General features: G+C 34.8%; 1 protein-coding gene across 4 annotated transcripts in view; it reads left to right on the forward strand.

The window, feature by feature from the left end:
- FGF14 (fibroblast growth factor 14) overlaps window positions 1-19,414 on the forward strand; it is a 422,090-nt gene that overhangs the window by 310,807 nt on the left and 91,869 nt on the right. For 3 of the 4 annotated variants that reach the window (XM_026066536.1, XM_026066535.1, XM_026066537.1), the window contains exons 2-3: window positions 4,485-4,595; window positions 13,846-13,949. In XM_026066536.1, the coding sequence (XP_025922321.1) occupies window positions 4,485-4,595; window positions 13,846-13,949 (215 nt within the window). The remainder of the gene's footprint in view (window positions 1-4,484; window positions 4,596-13,845; window positions 13,950-19,414) is intronic. The other variant, XM_026066538.1, reaches the window with a different exon arrangement.

Consider the following 19,414-nt stretch of genomic DNA (forward strand, 5'->3'; position numbering starts at 1 on the left):
AGGAGAAGTTTAATAGAGGAGGGAGAAGGTTTTTACAAATATTAACCATAACATCACAGAGCAAGAAATGAGAGTCAGCCCATGGTGACTATTGAAGTATCAGAAAGCTTAAAAAAGATGTCTGATTTATTCCGGACCAGCAGGAATGATGTTTTTAGTACTGAAATATTGAAAGATAAAAACTACAGGGGGTAAATGCAAGAATAAATTGCAAGTAGAAGATGACAGACCCAGAACTTCCTGTTGTTAACATGACTTTGATGCTATTCTATATGGGGAGAGCGTACCTCTAAATATTATCTTCCCTTGGGTGAGGAAGAGGAGATGCTAAAGCCATTCTACTTGTAAACTGAAAATACGTTGAATTTAAAACATAAAGTGTCAAAGATTTTCTAAAGTGAAAGCTACACTCAGCCTGTCAAGGCTTAATGTCAAAACAGTTTTTGTAGCCTCTGTTACAGGGAGAAACAAAGACATCTTAATTAGACTCTCTCTTTGTTGAGGACACAAGGAAAGCTCCTGACAGAGTGTGCATGCTAACTATAATCATACATGCTGCCATTGTCACTGACAAGGAAAAAGAGCAATAAAGATGGGCTGCAAGTGACTGCTGTCACAGAGGTTGCTGTGGAAGAGACAGATTTGAGAAGGTGTTGATTTATTGATTCAGCAGAACATTGCTGAGCCTTTAGAGACAATCTCTAATAATTACAAGACAGAATAATTCTTTCCACGCTGGGGCACTGCCGTATTATCACACTGAACTGTTCAAAATCGAGACCCAAAATAAGATCATGAAAATCATTAGGAGATGTGGAGCTGTCTTTTGATTTTGACCTATGTTGAAGGTTTTTTTCCTGAAGTCTAGATGTTTAGAATTAAATAGAAACTAATATTTTCAGATAAACAGATACCTGACTATAGGGGATAGGACTTCAAGAGAACAAGTAACATAAAATCTATAATAAAACTGTGAGAACTGGGAATTCTTTGGTAAAGGTCATCTACCCTCATCCCGTTCATTTGTATTTTATTATTTGGCTGTATTCTCTTGCCATTGCCTTTCTCTTTTATGTGCATTTGGTTTGGTGGGAAGAAAAAGGCATGTGTGGGATATGAAGGATAAGGGTAGTTGTTGGTCTGTCTGTATCACTATGAGGGGAGTTACAAGTATAACACATCCAGTTCACCTGCAGACAGGCAACAACAGTCTTTCGTTGGTGTTTCTGAGCATTGCTGTTAGCTCATTGTTTCCAACGGACAAGAAAAGAAAAGTGCGGTCAAGAAGGATTTGAGAAACTCGTTTGGAAACCTTCTGAAGCTGAGACCATTTCTATAATATTCTGAAGTGACTATGGGTAGACAAACTCTTCTACAGACTGTAGTTTCTGTTCAGAAACCAAAACACTATAAAAATGGATTTCTCTTTACTGCTTGCTGCCAAAGTGTCTCAGGAAGGACTTGAAAGGAATGTTTATCTTTCTTCAGGGATACRAGAGAAATTCTTTGCCTGACGAGACTGTCTACTTCTTCTTTAAGATGTATACCTTGAGTCCGTACAGAGCAGTCTTTTTGACTGCTGCTTACTATGAGTCGTGCTGAGATTAACAAATTGTTTTATATGACTCCATCACTAACTTTGAGTTGTTTTTTGGCTAGGATAAAAGCATCTCACTGTCAAATTCCCACAGTTTTTTTGAGCACTGTTTAGCGAAAACAATCAGTTCATCTTCTACTTTGATCTGTAGATCTGAAGTGCTGTGATATATATTGACTAAATACTGCCATCTAGAACTAGTAGAAAATATATGATTAAATTTCCTGTCAAGAATAAAAATTTTAATCTTCCTAAGGACAGGTAGAAAATATAGAATAGAATAAGAAAATGGAACATTACAATTCCTACATTTGATGGAAAAAAAGACTAACCTAGTCTACAGAAATCTACTTTTCACAATGAAAATATTGATTTGTATTATGCTATTATTAGTAAGTTCCAGTTTTAAATGAAACATTCAAGTGAAAGAGCCATGTTTGGGGCCAATTTTGTTTAGTTCTCTGACAACTGAAACCATTAAAACTCTATACAAATGAGCTAAAACACGTCTAAGATCCTCTGCTATCATGGTAGAATAGCTATTATTTTACTATATTTGAGCTTGAGTGAACAAATAAATGGGGTTTTCATACTTTGTCCCATCTTATGTAGCCTGAAATTCTAGCCGAATTGCACAGTTGTCCACCAAATTATTTTCATTCATATATAATTTTGGATAGCAGGTAAAGCAGAGTTAAATAATACTTCTGGCAAAAACAAAGACAAATAGTTGTATGATTCCTTGTTAAAAATGTTAGAAAGTAGATTTTATTTGTGAATTTAAAAAATAAATAAAACAGAATGATGATAAAGAACAACTGTGAAAGTCACTTCTAAATTTCACATTATTCCCTTCGAACAATGCATAAGTGTAAACAGCTGGTGATAATGAGTTGTCTGTAATTTGCTTTCTTATGAGATATTTCCTTGAAGCTGGAAGCTGATTTTGTTCATGTTTGGGTGTAGAAAGAGTTTTTCAAAATACTGATATTTTTACTGTAAATGCTTTCTAAAGCAATAGTTTTAAGAAATTTGCTTTAATTATTTTCTTTAGTCTTTTAAGATGCAGTTTTAATATGTATAAAGCAAGTATGTTTAAAACTCTCAGTTTGGAAATGTATATTGAAAGCATGCGTTATTGATAGGAAAAGCACCTGTGTAAGAGGAACTCACTTTTCATTTTTAAATAATGATTAAATAATGATTGAGACAGTACATTCAAAGAAAATAGAGTTTATGATATTTATAAATTTTAAAAGAATTTCTATGAATACAGGAGATTATATAAAAACAGAGAAACTTTTGCTAATGTAAAAACTCCTGGAGGGCAAAATTTGCAGGGGACAGCAAAAAAAGAAAAAAGGAAAAATTGTAATTTGCTTCCATGTTAATCATCAAATATTTATACTAGTTATTTCCCTGCCTCAAAGATTTTATAGTGTTAATATTTATGGTAACAATTTCTATGATATTTGCAGTTTATTTGTTCATCTTACATTTTTAATTTAAATGGGTTTATTGGTTTAATATGACTTTGTAATACAAACTGACAATTTCTTTTGAAATATAGTGGATATTCAAGAAAAATGTATCATTTTCACAATCATTTCATAGAACTGAGTCCTTACAGAAAACTTTTAAACATTCTGTTTAGAGACAGTTTTATTTATAAGTCATTATTTTCACCTTCCCTAAGGATACTGTAAGTAACCCAGCATGATTGATCATGAGAACAATTATACACAAATTCAAGGAAGGATTTTGTATTCTGGCCACACATTTGCATGAAGGTAATTTCTGTTTTAACAGTTCATTTTAGTGTAACAGTTCATTAATTATCTATCTGAAATTCTTTATGATTTTAGTTCATTATTGTGGAGCTAAGCATGTTCTCACAGAAACACGTTTACTGCCATGTCCCCACAATTTGATATCTTATTGTACTGGCTACCTAGGGTTGTTGGGCCTAATAGCTGATTTCTAACAGCATTAGTACCAATATCTTGCACAGGTAGTGCTGTTAGGTTTTTTTAAGATGTGATGTCCTTTCCTTCAGCACTGAGCCAATTCTGCGGGAGGTTAATATGTGATTTGGTACAGAACCATCCTTGAGACAAATCATAAAGTTGTTGCTCCATAGCCTCTGCTCAATTGTTGGCAATTTTCCTAAATGTACAGTATTAAACAGGGTTGCTTAACTTTTCAGCTACCTAAATTTCCCATTTACTTTTAGCTTACTAAGGTATTTTCCAGTTATTTTCTCTGGTTAAGAAGGGCTATGTCTTGCCCTGATTGTGGTTGTTGTTCACTGGGGGATGGAAGAGGGCAGGTGAATGATATCTGCCTCTCGACTGGTAAAGTATTTGGGGAACTCTCCAAGTGGGATTATTACAAAACATTATAGTAGATAAGTTTATCACTTTTGGTAGAAAGTAAAAGGAGAGAGACATATTCATGCAAGTGTCATTACAACTTAAGTAAGTTACTAACATATATGAAATATGAGTAGGGTTTTTACATGTTTTGTTAGTTTCTCTAAGGCTCTATATTTGCTGATGTAGTCTAAAATTTGTTGTAGGGCCTAATCTAGTTTAAATCTTTTAACTATGTACAGTACTTGGGGTTTTTTTTCTTTTTTTTTTTTTTTCTGTTTTACCGCTGTTAATTGTAATGAAGGATGTTCAAGGCAGCAAACAGGACATAAACTGGAGCAATAATATTCTGCAGAAAGATTTTTTTTTTCCTCATCTCCATCAGGATTCATCCTGTTTAGTACTACTTTAAGACAGCCATGCTGCTTCAACCAACTTCCTTCTACCGTGAGAGAAATAGGGATAACTCTTGGAAAAAGTTTTGAGGCTAGTGACAAAATATGTTTGTCTTTCAGATCCCCAGCTCAAGGGTATAGTGACCAGGTTATATTGCAGGCAAGGCTACTACTTGCAAATGCACCCCGATGGAACTCTCGATGGAACCAAGGATGACAGCAGTAATTCTAGTAAGTGACTGCTATAGGGGAATGTATTAATCGCAAACACAGATTGACTCATTCACATATATACGCGCAGACACAATTTTAATGGGTTTTGAGGGTTTTTGAATGTATTTTGTCAAAAAAAAAGAAAAAAGTTTCTGTCAATTTAAAATCTAATAACCACCATCATGTCTCGTGCAGAATGTTGACCTAAATGTATTTCCACTGGAAACGAAGGTAGAAGTGCTGATAGACCTCACTGGTGAGACATTCAGAGCAATGTTAAGTCTTCTGATAATTTCTTCATAAACTTTTTATTTAAAATAATTTTATTATCTCTAAATAAATAAGTTAAAAAAAATAAAGAAAGCAAATTTTTTGAAAACCTGATAACATAGGCCCTGATTCAGCAAAGCAAAAAATGTATGTCTAACTATAACTGTTTAAGTCCTGTTCAAAGCACATGCCAAAGTACCTTGCTGAATTGGGGCTGAAGACACTGATCCTACAGTCCCTATACCAGCAAGAGTTCCAATGATTTTAATAGGATTTCTGCAAGTGTAGGGACTGCTCTACTAGGCAGTTCTGAAAAATATTCCAAACAAAAATGATGCAACTCTTGAAGGTCAGTGTGGATCACTGCTTTGCTATATTTCTTTTCGTGTGATACTGGCACATATTTTCATTCAGTTAACATGTATATGTTTTATAACATGAGTTGCAAATGATAATTAAGCAAACCTATTCTTATTCTAGAAACAGTGGATTTTTAATTTTCCATTTAGCATAGAAAATTTGTATTTTTTTAATTCAATTATAGTTGGGATATTTATGTAAAATATTTCTATGTGGTCTTAAGTTCTATTTTAAGCATATTGAATATAAAACATCTACTTACTATGCTTATATAAATAAGCCTCTAGTTTCCTCAAGATTGTTGGAATCAGGCTACAGAAACTAAGGGATTTGTGGTTTCTGCTTTTATTTGGGGAGGCTCCCATCCCTGTTAATGCATGGGTATCATTTTTAACATATTTCATCAACAGATAGCATGATCCTCTTTTATCTTTCTAATTTGAGAAAATTAATTAATTAATCTATTTTGATATATATTTCTAGCACTGCTGGTTTTCTAGGTTCTTTTTTTTCCCCCTTCTGTTCCTTGTTGGGTTTTTTTTCCTTTCCTTTTCCTTAGTGTGTCTATCTCTCATGCCCATTCCTGTACTGGACCAGATACTGAGACATTGTACAGATCAGATCATTACTGCTTTTCATAGAAGCTTTGACTATATGAGGTCTGAGAAATAAGCGTCTTAGAGTGTGTGTGTATAACTTCTTCTCTCTCTTTCTGTCTTTCTCTTATTTTCAGCTTTAGTGAGGAGGTGTGTATGGGCAGTAATTTTGGAATGTTTTATATTATTTCTATGTATTTATCTTGCAACTCTAAATACAGATTTGGAATCTTTGCAAAGCTACACAATAATGCCTTACTTTCCTCTTTTCACTGTTACCAACTTTACTGATCTTCCTTTCTTTCCTTACTAGGTTATTTTTCCCCTCTTTCCCCTCTTCCCTGCTCTTCTGGGCTTCCATCTATCTGCCCCTCTCTCTTATTCTTCTCAGCTGTTCCAAAGTGTAGAATGAATATTCAATATTCTAAATATTCTAAAATGTAGACATTGTCAAAAACCACACAAATACCAGATAAAAGTACTTTATATTTTGGATATTTACTGTTAGATAATATTATGTTTTATTTGGACATGACTCTTCAGCTAAAATGAGTTTTTTTCTGTGACGTGATTTTTTTCTCTCTTTAAATGGTGTGATTCACTGTTTATTTCATTAGTCCAATTTTATAGTATTGTTCGATAAAGAGAGGCTAGATCATAATGATGTAAAATCAATGTGTTTGGCAGGAAACATATTATTACCACCTTAAATTTTGCTAGTATGTAAGTATCAACACCTTATCAAGAGTTGAAAAGATTAATATGTTATATTAAAGTTTATATATTTGGTATATTCAAGAGTATGTGAATATGTGTCTGTTTCTTTTCTGCTGTCAGTCTTTCTCCTCAGTTCTTTCACCTTTCCACTCTGTTTCCTTCCATTTGCCGTTGAACTCTTGGTTTTCTGTCACTTTTCTTTATTTTACCATATTTTAGTTTTCTTTTTCTCTTTTGCTTTTAAAAATCCATTTTCTTTGGATATAATTTCTAGTCTTCTGATCTTTTCTTTTTTTGAGCTCCTTATCATGATAATTCATGTCCGAGGCTTGCTGGTAAATAAGTTTTGGCAGCCGCAGAGGAAGAAGCGCCATCCCAGTTGCAGCCTTGCCCTCCTGCTGGGCTCAGATTGGGAGGAAGAAGTCATATGACCGCTGAGTTTGCAGAGTGTCCATTTAATGCACCCAGTGTGGGCAGGCATGGACATATATTAGCTGTCAGTAGGAGAGACGGTACTCTTAGCTTGACAGCAAAGATAACTTTCATTCTCTTTATAACAGTTTTGAAGTGTGTTTCATAAAAACACAGGAAATTGAGGCTGCTGAAAGGCATGCGTCTCTKCCAGCCTTCCACGTGTGTTCTGCACTGTTGATTGTCACTGAAGCCTGGGAAAGAGCCCTCCTCACATAATAGACCGTCTGAGTAGCTGAGTGTCCTGGAGAAGTCAGAGCGAGTGAATAGTGAGGAACAGAGAAGGGTTTTTTTGTTTTTAGTCAGGAAACTGTTTGAAGTTTAGTCCTGCTACCACTTTTTGCTGCTGTTGCAATTTATTCTGTATCCATGTGTGTCAAGCAGTTAGAGGACTGCTTAATATAAAAATTCAATCAAGAAGTGCACATGTCGTTTTTGTACTCATTTTATATGTACCTCAATAAATATGAATTGCACACTGTTGGAATTACAGTGTTGTAGAGGMGTAGTGCAAAGTGAGTAAACTGGAGTCTGTTCAGTTTGAGTAGTTCTGTTAACATCCATTCTTTATTTGTCTTTAAAGCTTCTTGGTAGTCTCTCTAATGTTGGCTTTTTGCTTCTGTCTGAAGTCGAAATGAGTTTTACCTGAGGTTTCAGTGAAATAGAGCTGTCAATACAGAGGTCCTCAAATTTCCCCCCTGCATCTTTTTATAGGACATCTTTGTCAACTGTTATAGTGTAAGTCATTGTCCCAGCTTGTCTTAAACCTGAGTAAAGGCCAGGGTCTGCTCATATAGACAGCAAGATTTTTAATATATCATTGTGCACAAATCCTCACATGAGAAGAGGCATGTGGGAAAAGAAAGATCAGATGTGACTGCTTGTAACTGCATCCCTTAACGTAATTTTTTCTGCTTAGATACCATGTTGGTGGCCATGCTACCAGAACCCAACCTAAATAGAATGATGGGTTTCCATTCATTGTTGTCATCTCCTTTTTATACTTTTTTACAAGTTAGTAATGTTTTGTGATGAAATATTAACTTATCCAGCTGTTGGTTAATGGTACAGAGTTTCCATATAATCACATCATCAAACTGAGGCTGTTAGTTTAAACCATCCTGTGTGTACAGTCTGTATTTTTGCCAAACTGTAAGTGACATGTGAAAGAGGCTTTTTTAAATTACTTTTCTTCTTTTAGCTGGTTTTCTCTTTAAACTTCATGTAATGCCTTAGAGTTTCTGATACTTGTTTGTGACTTTCTTGTAGTGTAGGCAGGAGCAATCATGGCTAGAGCTGTGGACTGGGTTATTGTGATCCTAATAAGCCTAGCTGTTCCTCCCTAGCTTCTATTTTCCTGGATTTCACAGAAGTTCTCAGCATTACTTGGTGCAAATGGAGCTTGCTTCAGGGCATAGTTGTTTGCAGGTTTTTTCCATAGGCCTAACCATTATTAATTTGGAAAAATGACCTACTATACAGAAACTATGAAAAAAATAGAAGGGATTTCCATGTTGTGCTTGTGGTAACAAATATGGCTCTATGTTCCCCTCCTGTCCTCCTCCCCACCCAAAATGGCTCATCATTGGACTTTGGACTATCTTCAACATTTGGTCTCATGAATGAAAGGTGTTTTTAGTAGGAAGAGTAATTTGGAATACAGGTGATTCAAATTCTTTAATTTTGGAGACTGAAACCTAGGATTACCCAGTCCTACTTTTTTTTAATTTTGATTCACTGGGAAAATATATCTTGGACAACAGCCATTGATAAACTTCCACATAAATGATACTTCCCTTGATGGGTGATAAACCTGATTTTAATACTGAAATGTTATTCATGTCCCTCATGAAATACAACATTACAGTTGTATTTAAAACAGGTTAAGAAAACATTGCTCATTTCTAGCCATATTTCATTAGCTGGTAATGCCAAAATTAAGCTTACCCAAGAAAATTTTATTTGGTTCTGCTGTGCACATCTCTTGTTTAATTACGCAACAACATGCCTTACTTCCTTCCTGACACTTAGTACCTAGAAGAGTTTGTGTTCAAGAAATCATGCTGCTATTTAACATTCCTTTATTTTCATCTTTTAATACATGCTCCAAATGCTTATTTATATCTTCCAAATTGAATATGGAAGTTTTAACTTTTTAATAACGTCTTTCTAAAGTACCTGCCACTAGAATATTTCAATTTGAAGATATTAATAAAAAAAAATTTTCACAGCATCCTTGTAAGGCAAAGAAGGTAATTACCCAGAAATAAAGCATATGAAGATTAAAGAAGAACACCTGCACCAACTTGCAACACTGTTAAATTCGGACTATTTAGCTGAAATATGTATGGTCTGATTTTTCCACTGTTTTTTTTACTACAGTTTGTATTCAAAGAATTTTACAGGCATTTAGTCATTTATTTATGTCACCTTTGGGAGTTAGATAAGCCCATTTCTCCCATTTGCTGAATCTTTGTCAAGGTTGCATAATCAATGGAGTCCACGTTCAGCCATACGAAAGAGTACGTTTTAGTTACATCTTGTGTAACATCAGTCAGATGRAAATGGGGTTTGCTTCGTAAGAAATGGATGGCCATATCTTTGAATAATAACCTCCCTGCACTCATTACTCATCTAAAAGATGCTTTGATGAAGTCACCATTTTTGTCTTTAGGCCTGTAGATGGAAATAAATTAAACAGATAGTTGCCTTTAACCTATCCAGTACTGTGTGATGTTGTGTTGACTGACACTAGGGCAGTGTGCATGCAGAACAGACAGCAAGTTCATAAGCCTTAAGTAGCTGATCTCTAGCAAGCTGTACTGAGAAAAACAGTGATCTGTAATGGCAATTTTCTTGTAGCTACGAATCAGTCATACCTAAATAGACTTTGGCAGGGATATCAAAGTAATTTATTTCAGGCATTTCATATTTCAAGTTACTACATTGTGATGGTATTATATAAAAAAAAAGAGGGAGAGAAAGAGAAATATGGGAATTTTTTTGTGTGTTTGCTCAAGTACAGGAATGATTTATCAAAAAGTGGGGTTTCACTAAAACTTTGGCTTTGATCCAGACTTTTGGAGGATTCAGAATCCAGCTCAGATTTATGCCAGCACATCTCCTCCACAATCCTTAAAAGAATAGCAATGAAAATTCTGTTTTTTTTCAATGTAAGTTGTTATTGTAACCTGCTCCRCACATTTTCTGATCTCATACGTGATGGGAGTAGGCTTGCAAGCATATGAAAAGGAAGAGAAATCATCTACTTTATAGTCACAGTTTAGATGGAATACAAAACAGAGCTAACAGACTGTGTAATGGGTTCAATGCCAGGGAGGAGAAAGGGTCTTAATCACATAATTTTTGCTGATTGGATCACTTGATTCCTCCACTGTTTCCATCTCTTATTTAGGTTTGGATTTACCAGGATTTATGCTTAAGTGTGAAGTATGGGAGAACTGAGCACAAACAAAATTATATTTTCTGGGCTGTTTAAGAGTGCTGTCTCTCAATTCATCTGTAGAGTTACTGAGCTGGGCTTAGGTAAATAAAGACATTCTGGGACCTCACTCCCCACTTATTTTTGGTGCTGGACCATTGTCTTAGAGATAGACAAGAGCTAGGAGCATGGGTTTTTTACACCCTCATTCAGGTAAGGGCATAGTTTTGGCTTTTTAGGTCTCATATGCCAGGAAACTCTGGAAAACTTTGTGCTTCTTTAAGGCAGATTCTTATTAGAGCGAGGGATAGCACAACTGAATCTTCAAAAGGTTTGAAATTCACAATTGGGTATAGAAATATTGCTCAGTGAAGAGTACTGCACAGCCAGGTTCTGGAGGAAATTGGTTTTCCTTTGGCCAACTTCTGAGCACATAAAAATTACTTGCTGTGCATTACTGGTGCATGTTTTGCTGATCTCCGTATGAAGCACACACTTTGGTGAGCATTTATGAATCAATAATTGCACGTAGACTAGCCTCCCTAGTTTCACCAAAGTCTGAAAGATTTTGCAGCAGATGCTGAATATTCTGTATGTGCAGAATTCCAACATTTGAGTTCTCACTCTAAAATTTTATGGTCTTAGACTAATTACAGCAGCTGTGACAATCTCTGCTTAAAACTTGGTAGCAGTAAAATATGCATAATATCCCCTCTACAGTGCTTTCTAAATTAACCAGTAACTATAAGCCACTTGAGTAATTTTATAGGTTGCATAAAACACTGTCATGTTAAAGGCCTGTAGTTCTGCTTCAGTGATTGCTGTTTTTTTCTAGTTTCGCTGCTTTATTTTTTATTAGCAATACATTAAATGAAATCCGCTTTCCAGAAGTTTGGACTGGACCACTATGATTTGAAGTTATTTTTCATTCAGCAGTTTTCTGTGGATGACTCATGTTTGTGTTCACCTTTTTCCTTATAAAAATATTGTTTGTTTTCCTTCCTTGTGTCTCCTAAATAAATTGCAGTGGAGGGCAAGGCATAGTTGCTGCCTTTCCTCTAGTATGGTTTTCATATCCAGATTTCCTCCTGGGATTTTTTTTCTTCTAGAAAAAAAACAAACTTAACTGCCTACTTGTCCATTTTTTTTCATTTATTTCTTGGTCCTTTTAGCCTTAGTAATAAGCCTTGATGGTCAATTCTATTTGAAACATATTTGTTCTGTGACAGACTGACCCTCCCTTTCCTTCCACCCACCCAGCTGGTTTTGCTGGCTTTGGCTTTGTTTCAGTTGAGGGTAATGGTTGTTTTAAAACTTCCAAATTATGTGGTACATTTGAAAGTCCTCAAATCATGCAGTCTATAGCCTATATACTCCTAGGATATCTTGTCCRTTACTGCCATATTTCCCTGATTCACATCTCCTATAGATTAAAGAGGGAATATTCTCTGTACCAAGTTTTTTTACAGTGACCAGCCAAGTAAGATCTAGCATGAYTCAGACTTGAAAACTACAAAAATGAAAATATGTATTTGTGCTAATTCTTGTCTGAAGTCATCACTTCTATTCTCTTTTGTAAATCCATACATTTCTTCTTCTGTTCTTCTAGAGCTCTTTTTAATGTATTTTTGTTTCTACAGCTGTAGGAAGTACCCTGCTACAATTCCTAGCTTTACAGTGGCTTTGTAAATTCCTAAAAAGATCTTATGTTACACATTCGTTTTCTGCATGAGAATATTCCAGATGTTGCTGTTGAAGGAAACGATTTCTTTCATCTTTAAGTTCTAATAGCCAACATATATGTTTTTTCAGTTATGAAGATTTGATCAGCCTCATCACAAACTATCTGCATCTTTGTATCCTTTGACCAACCAGGAGTTTTCACACCTTGAGAATGTACCTACTTATCCCTTGCAAATACATTTCATTTTTTTCTTGACTTAGGTTTTATTTCTGACAATCTAATTACAGAAAACATACACTATGATGCTACCTGATCACACTTAGGACTGCCCTCTCTAAATTTTGAGCAACTCACTGTAGATTTTACAGTGTTCCTAAGACTTGACTTGGTGGGACTATGATCTTCTATGCCTATGCTGAACACACAGGTTGCACTTCTGGTTTTCATCCAAGGACTTGTGAATCCATGACTCATCCGCGGTGTAAAAGCTGCTTAGCATGAGCTCTGGTGCATCCAGATCTTTCTTTTTTTCAGGGACTGCTTGATGTGTGGTTTGCCTCTGATTTTCTAATATGAGTCAGCAAACTTAATACAGGTGCGCTTGCTGGCATAATTTTTAGAAGAATTGGTCTCTGTCTCATTTGCCTAACACTAGTATTTCCAGTAAATGCAGTGGGCAATGGGGCTATTCTAAAGGCTTTTCTGAAGAATCTTCTAATCTTCTGTCCATGCTGCTAGCTCTGAATAAAAAATACCATTTATCTTCCTGTTCTTGTAGGGCACAACTGTATTTTTGAAGAGAACAGATTTTTAAATCTACTTGCTCTTTTTGCAATTATTAAACAATTGTTTTGTTGTAACATTTATACATAGAAAATAAAATGTACTTATATCACCTCCTCTTTTGTTGTTCTGTTATGAGGCTGGTAAAGTCGCCCCCTCTTCACTCTGGATTTTTTCAAACAGTAATCAAAGCTGTGTTTTTGTTGTTAAAAAGGTGGATACCATTGCTAGGGTATCTGCTATTGGCTTTTTTTTTTTAAATAAAAAGCATTTTTTTCAGAATATCAGTCTTAGAACATGTTCTAAATTCAGCTCAATAGGATTTATGCACATTTAGAGCTAAGCACATGTTTTAGTGATTTTCTGAACTAGAACTTAAGTATCTGCAGTTACCTGAAGCCTGTGTACTACTGTTTTTATCAAAKTTCTCATTCATAAATGCAAATACTTTTTTCAGTTTTGAAATCACAGACCCCTTGAAAGCAATCTTAATGAGAGTGCCTATTAATCCAATAACACACTGATGCTTAAAAAAATAAAAAGCTATTTGCCTAGTCAGAAAGATATCAGTGTCTCACAAGTGTTACCCTTATGACCAGTATACACTGGTGAAGGAAATGTTGGACTCTGACTCTTTTCAATTTACTTGAGATACTTGTATACATAGTGCTACATAAACGATTACAGCTCAGTGTGTTGTGCTTTGTGGTTGTTAGTTAGCAGTTGTGCCAAATACTGAAATATTGCAGGAATTATTGCTAGATAGACACCCATGCTTAAATTGTAAGTACTAACTTAACCAGTAGCAAGATGTTCTGAATTAGATTAATTTTAAAATCAGAAAAAAATATGAAGCCAGTAGCTGCCATCCTTTTCTATTAATACTGTTTAGAATATTTTAGTAACCATGATATGCTCATAYCTGGTCACATTTTCTCTTCACAGCATTATTCAACCTTATACCAGTGGGACTTCGAGTTGTTGCTATCCAGGGTGTAAAGACTGGGTTGTATATAGCCCTAAATGGAGAAGGTTTCCTCTACACATCGGTAAGTACCATTCTGAGCTCTGTGTAAGAAATGCAACTGAAGTTGAAATCTACACTAGAATGAGATGCCTATTCACTTGTAAGACATCCTGTTATGTTTTGTCCTATGATGTATTATTTTTTGTGTACATATATATGTATATGCATATAATACACACACCTGTGCCAGCATATGCAACATATCTATAAATGGGATATAGTAGAAATTACTAAGTACCATGTATGGCAACCTGTCCATTAAAAGTCCTAAAACAAATGTTCTCTAGAATTCTTTTTCTGGTAGAATATACTGATAGTGTGCAATACTCCACAAAAATTATAATTTTTGATTAAATTCTCTAGAATTTGTAAATAAAGACCTGCAATTATAAATTATAAATAAATCTTACTGATTTGTTGATCGGAATCAAAGGCTTCCTCAACAGTTACTTTTATTGGTAAGACTTACAAGTAAAGTAAATCCAAAAAGTCATTTACAGTCTTACAGTTTATCGTAATCTTGTAATTCTATGCTGATCACTATTGATTTTTATATTTAAGATACCAGAAAAAATAAGAGTTCTGAGAAGAACTATATCTTTGTAAAATGATCAAAGTTAAAGAGAAGTTATTTTGAGTCATAAACAAAACTGCTGCATAAAGTGAATGGAAAGTCCTCACATTGTCTAGGATATTCCAAATGATTTAATGCTAATCAGTCAGTGTGTTATTGTGAAAAGAAAGATCTTCAATTTTGTGTAAATTTAGTGTCTTAACCTCCTTTAAAACACAAGCAGATTTTTAACACTAACAGGCAGTTCTATCAAGTACTAACAAGGTGGTTTAAAAGATTTTTGGTTACAGTATTTTTATGGCTCTCAATGTTGAATTCGTTTTTCACAATGCTTTTTGCATTTCTTACATCACATAATACTTAATACCCCACTGAGTTACAATACGGTGCTTTGTTTTCAATATCCATTGAAAAGAAATTGGACAGATTAAGCTTCTGATGCCCTGAGGGAAAGTGTTATGCTTGTTTCAAATATATTATTGTCTTGGAAAAGTTAATTGGGAAGAAAAAATGGAACTAATCTTGAACGTCAATGTCAATACAAAAAGAAAATTCCTACTCATAAAACACTGTTGGAAACTCCAGCAGTATGATCTAAAACGTTTATTTTCTTCCGTTCAAAATAAAAATTCTGTCACAGGAAAACATCACATGTCATGCAATATTCCCTGTCAGTGAAGAAAACGGGAGAGGCTGGTGTTAACACACTGCTGACTCCCCAGTTCCCCAGCATTTCATGTGTGGAACTCATATCTGTATGATGGTAGGCACACAACCTTTTAGTGTGTTGGTACAGTCAGAGTATATTCCTGCACAGTGCTGAGTCTGGAGAGAGTTCTCCTTCCTTCCTAAAGAACTATAAGGATTGTTTCCACCTTTGGAATGCGCCAATTTCCAAAAATTCCTGGTTCATAATTCTGCTCAGTGAGAGAACCTCTATGAGTAAATTTTGGCATTCACTGTGCTTATGTACTGTTCTGGAAATGACACAACTTAAATTAATGGTGTCATCTGAAAGATGAAGAAAAGTTGGCTGGATCCAAACTCTGAATAGATGTGGACCTGACGCTTAACACATTCTCAGATCTACCAAGGTATTTCCATGATATCAGTGAGAATCCAAATTGCTTTGCTTATATGGCTTCTTCTTTGGTTACACAGATTGCTTATGGTTATGATCAGTCTCATGGATATAAATAAAAGATCATGTACAAGGAAAATATAATATACATGTTTAATGTTTTGTGGGACTGCATATTCTTCATTGCCATTTAGTGTCAAGATTTTTGGACTTGATGACTTACATATTCCTTGGTTAAGCTGCTTAGTTATTGGCAGCTTATTATTTGCTTCTGAATTTTGTTCTGTGGATGTTGTTGTATTTTTAATGTGTTTCACAAAGATTCTTTGGGGAGAGTGTCTCAGTCTGTCACTCTACCTCATGTGAGGTAAGGAAGCAAATGTTTTTGGAAGGCATTGCTTACTCCTCCTCACAGAGAGAATAAAAAATTAGTGGCCCATTAGGCGACAAAGATAGGTGACACATTAGAAAACTGATTGGAAGCCTGTAGGTTTTATGTATCCACAAAATGATTTTAAACTTAAGCTTTTTTCAAGCTGAGAAGTAGTAACATTTGGTAATCTAATGCAAATGTAAAGGTAGTGATTTCAAAATATTAGTGCTGTAATTTGGTTTTAGTTATTTCATATTAATGTACTGAAAACATTGGCAGTATATTTTCATCTTAGTAATTGCCTGTTTTCAGCTTAGAGTCTAATTTGAAAATTAGAAGACAAAGCATCAGAGAGAAATATGTCTTCTTCCTGGGGGTGAAGATGAAGAAATACTGCACACAGAAGATTCTAAATACAGTCCTTTGTAGAAAACGAGTTTTAACCAATCTGTTTCTATTGTTTCTGTCTTATTACTGTCTTACTATTACTGCTGGATTTTTTGATTCTTTGGCAATACTGTGTATCTATTGCTCCTGAGATACAGAAGCTGTTTATTATATGTTTTTCCCTTGGCTATTTAGGAAGGCTGGGAGAAAAATGTTTCTCTTAAAAGCTTTGATATGCCATCTGTCTTCAGTGAAAAAAATGGGAATGTGGTAATTAAAAGGTACATATATTTAGATATGTTACCAAGATATTATAAATATTTTGCAAAATAGAARCATGAAATATAGACTAAGTGTGTATTTATGTTTTCTAAGTTGAGACCAAAGTCCTGTGTAGTCCTTCTCCACAGAATTTCTCAGTGTATGTTTTTCCATTCATGGTATATAAAACCTTTAGCTTGTGAGAATATCCTACATGTTGATGCCTCCCTTCAGAGTGAAATCAAAGGCCCCAGTTCAATTATTTCTGTAACAGATGAGCTTCACATGATGCTGGCTAATTAAACAACAGAACTGACAGGAAATGAGTTATGTTTGATCCTCCTTTCTCTGATATGAAGTATTCAGTCAGAGGAATATGAAGGTACAGTGACCAGTTTTGCATGTAGATTGTCACATGAAGATATGCATTGTTGTCTTGCTTTGGTTTTTTAAAAACTTGTTTATGGTTGTTTGTGTCAGTTTTGAGTCTTTTCTATTTTTATTCTGCCATATTCGTGTAAGATTTTTCCACTAATTTACAGAAATAGAACTAGACACAAAAGTGCAGAAATATCATAGAAGAGCGTTATGACAGTATTTCTTTCTTAGGGCAGAAATGGAAGGACAGAAAATTGTGTAGGAAAGAGCTTTTCATACTTATTTTACCTGCACCAGCAGTTCAGATTTGTATTCTCTCCTTTGAGGATTAATCCAAGTCCGTGTCTCAATAACGTACCACTGAAGTCTTGTTAAATAAAGAAGAAAGAAAATCTTTGGAGTTTGATAGGGCTTTGCAGAATTCTTGAGAGAAAATACTTTTCTAAAATTATAACCTTATTCTTCAATGAATTCAAAGTCATTACTGTAATTCCATGATTCATTGTTTTATATGATACAAAAGATGAGAATAAGAGCTTATTCATGTTCTTTTTTTTTCTTCCTTGCACTTCCAAGGATTAGATCACTTACTAACCATTAACTCACATACTAACCATCAGCTTTTTTGTAGTTTTAGTTTATTGCATCCGACTTTATTTCTGTATATATATATATATATATGTACATATATATGTGTGTGTATGTGTGTGTGTGTGTGTACATCCAAATATGTCTTGTTATAGTAAGGATATATTTATTTAGTGACAGCTTCCCAATTGTAGGTGTATGTTAGTGACCTATGGGAATTATATTTATGCAACTTTAAAAAGTAAAGACTTATTTTAGATGGATTAATAAAGTGCGAATAAGTCAATATTTATGACAGACTTCATGACTGTGAAAGCTAGTTTGGGCAGGAAAAATTGGATTTTTCCATAAAGCAGCGTCTCAGATACTAGCAAGATTTCTGACTGGTAAAATATGCTAAAGTGCAAAAATGTGCCTCATTTCTGTCTTACCTTTGGAAAGGGTGGACAAGATAAGGTTTTATTTGAGGGGCTGATCCTACCAAAGTAAAAAGGAGCAGAACTGGCTCTGTACCCTGAAAAAAGGAGCACATTTGCTGGGATTACCTATCAAAAGTAGGTATTGCCTGCAGGAGGAAGATGGCAGTGCAGTATGTGACAGAAACTTTAGTGTACATGCTAATTTTGGTCAAGTCACTCTATTAGTTCTGTCTAGGAGGTGAGCTATTGGATATTGCAGTGAAAATGCAACTTTGTCCAGAGTTTTAAAAGAGCAAGAAATAAACAAGTGATTTTTTTCTTCTTTTTTTTTTCTGCAAAAAGTTCATTTGTTCAACGTTCAGGGCTGCAGCTTCTTGTTTTGCTTCTCAGATTTTCTCGTATGGTAACAGGATAAATTCAAAGATAAGATATACTGTATGTTTTTGCATTTTATGATTCCCATTTTCCTAAGATGAAAATGTGAGAATCTTTTTGGATGATACTACGTGATTTCCTCTCATGAAGTTACCTGATGTATCTGGGCAGGTTTTGAAAGGGTTAGTGGTTATTCATTCTAAGAGCAGTTCAGCGGAGTGTTATCAATATTTGTTTGCTACCAGAGTAGGATAAAGAATAAAATGTAGAAAGGCAAAAATTCCTTGTTCCAAAGCATCTCTACCTGCTTATACTTTCTTCTGTTTCCTTATACCCATTTCTTCTGCCAGTTTTCATTAAGACCTGAGATGTGGATGAAACTGGAAATGGAAGAATACTTCTGTGATAATGGCAGCAGTAAATATTACAGTCACAGTAATTCACTGTATGGTTTCTTAGTAAGATTGATAAACTGCAGAAATGTTTTAAAATATGAATGGATCTACATGGCCAAAGTCTAAACTATATGGTCAGCTCTTCTAGTTGGAGTCCTGAACTGCAGCTGCAGGCGAATTTTCAGTCCAAAGCTCCTGTTCTAGACATGGGGCCAATGAGAATATTATCAGAAAAGTGTATAGAATAATAGAGAGACATTGCCTAAGTTCTGGGAGATTTTATAAACTGTAAGTTCTTTAAAAGTAGAGACTATGCAATACTTGATTTACAGAACAGTCTTTTTGTAAGATGGAGGTTTGAGTTTGATCTGTCATGTTACACGTTTGAAGTTGGTTAGGTAGTATTTCAGTGGTGGTAAGATCACAGTCTACGTCAGAGCCTTCATGAATGAGAGAAAATGTCAATATGTGTAATTGGGAAGTGTATTTGTTATATCACCCTGGCAACTGTCAGCTGAAAAAAAAAACAACTTCAGCATAGAGGGTTTCTCCTGACATTTCAGCAACTTCACAGTGCTGATATTTCCACTGTTTCTCTAAGCCCATGTAACTGATCTCTTGAAGAAGAAATTTCAGTCTCAAGGAAACATATAGGA

This window comes from Apteryx rowi, unplaced genomic scaffold (genome assembly GCF_003343035.1).
Source record: "Apteryx rowi isolate R43461 unplaced genomic scaffold, aptRow1 scaffold_242, whole genome shotgun sequence".
Lineage (NCBI taxonomy): Eukaryota > Metazoa > Chordata > Aves > Apterygiformes > Apterygidae > Apteryx > Apteryx rowi.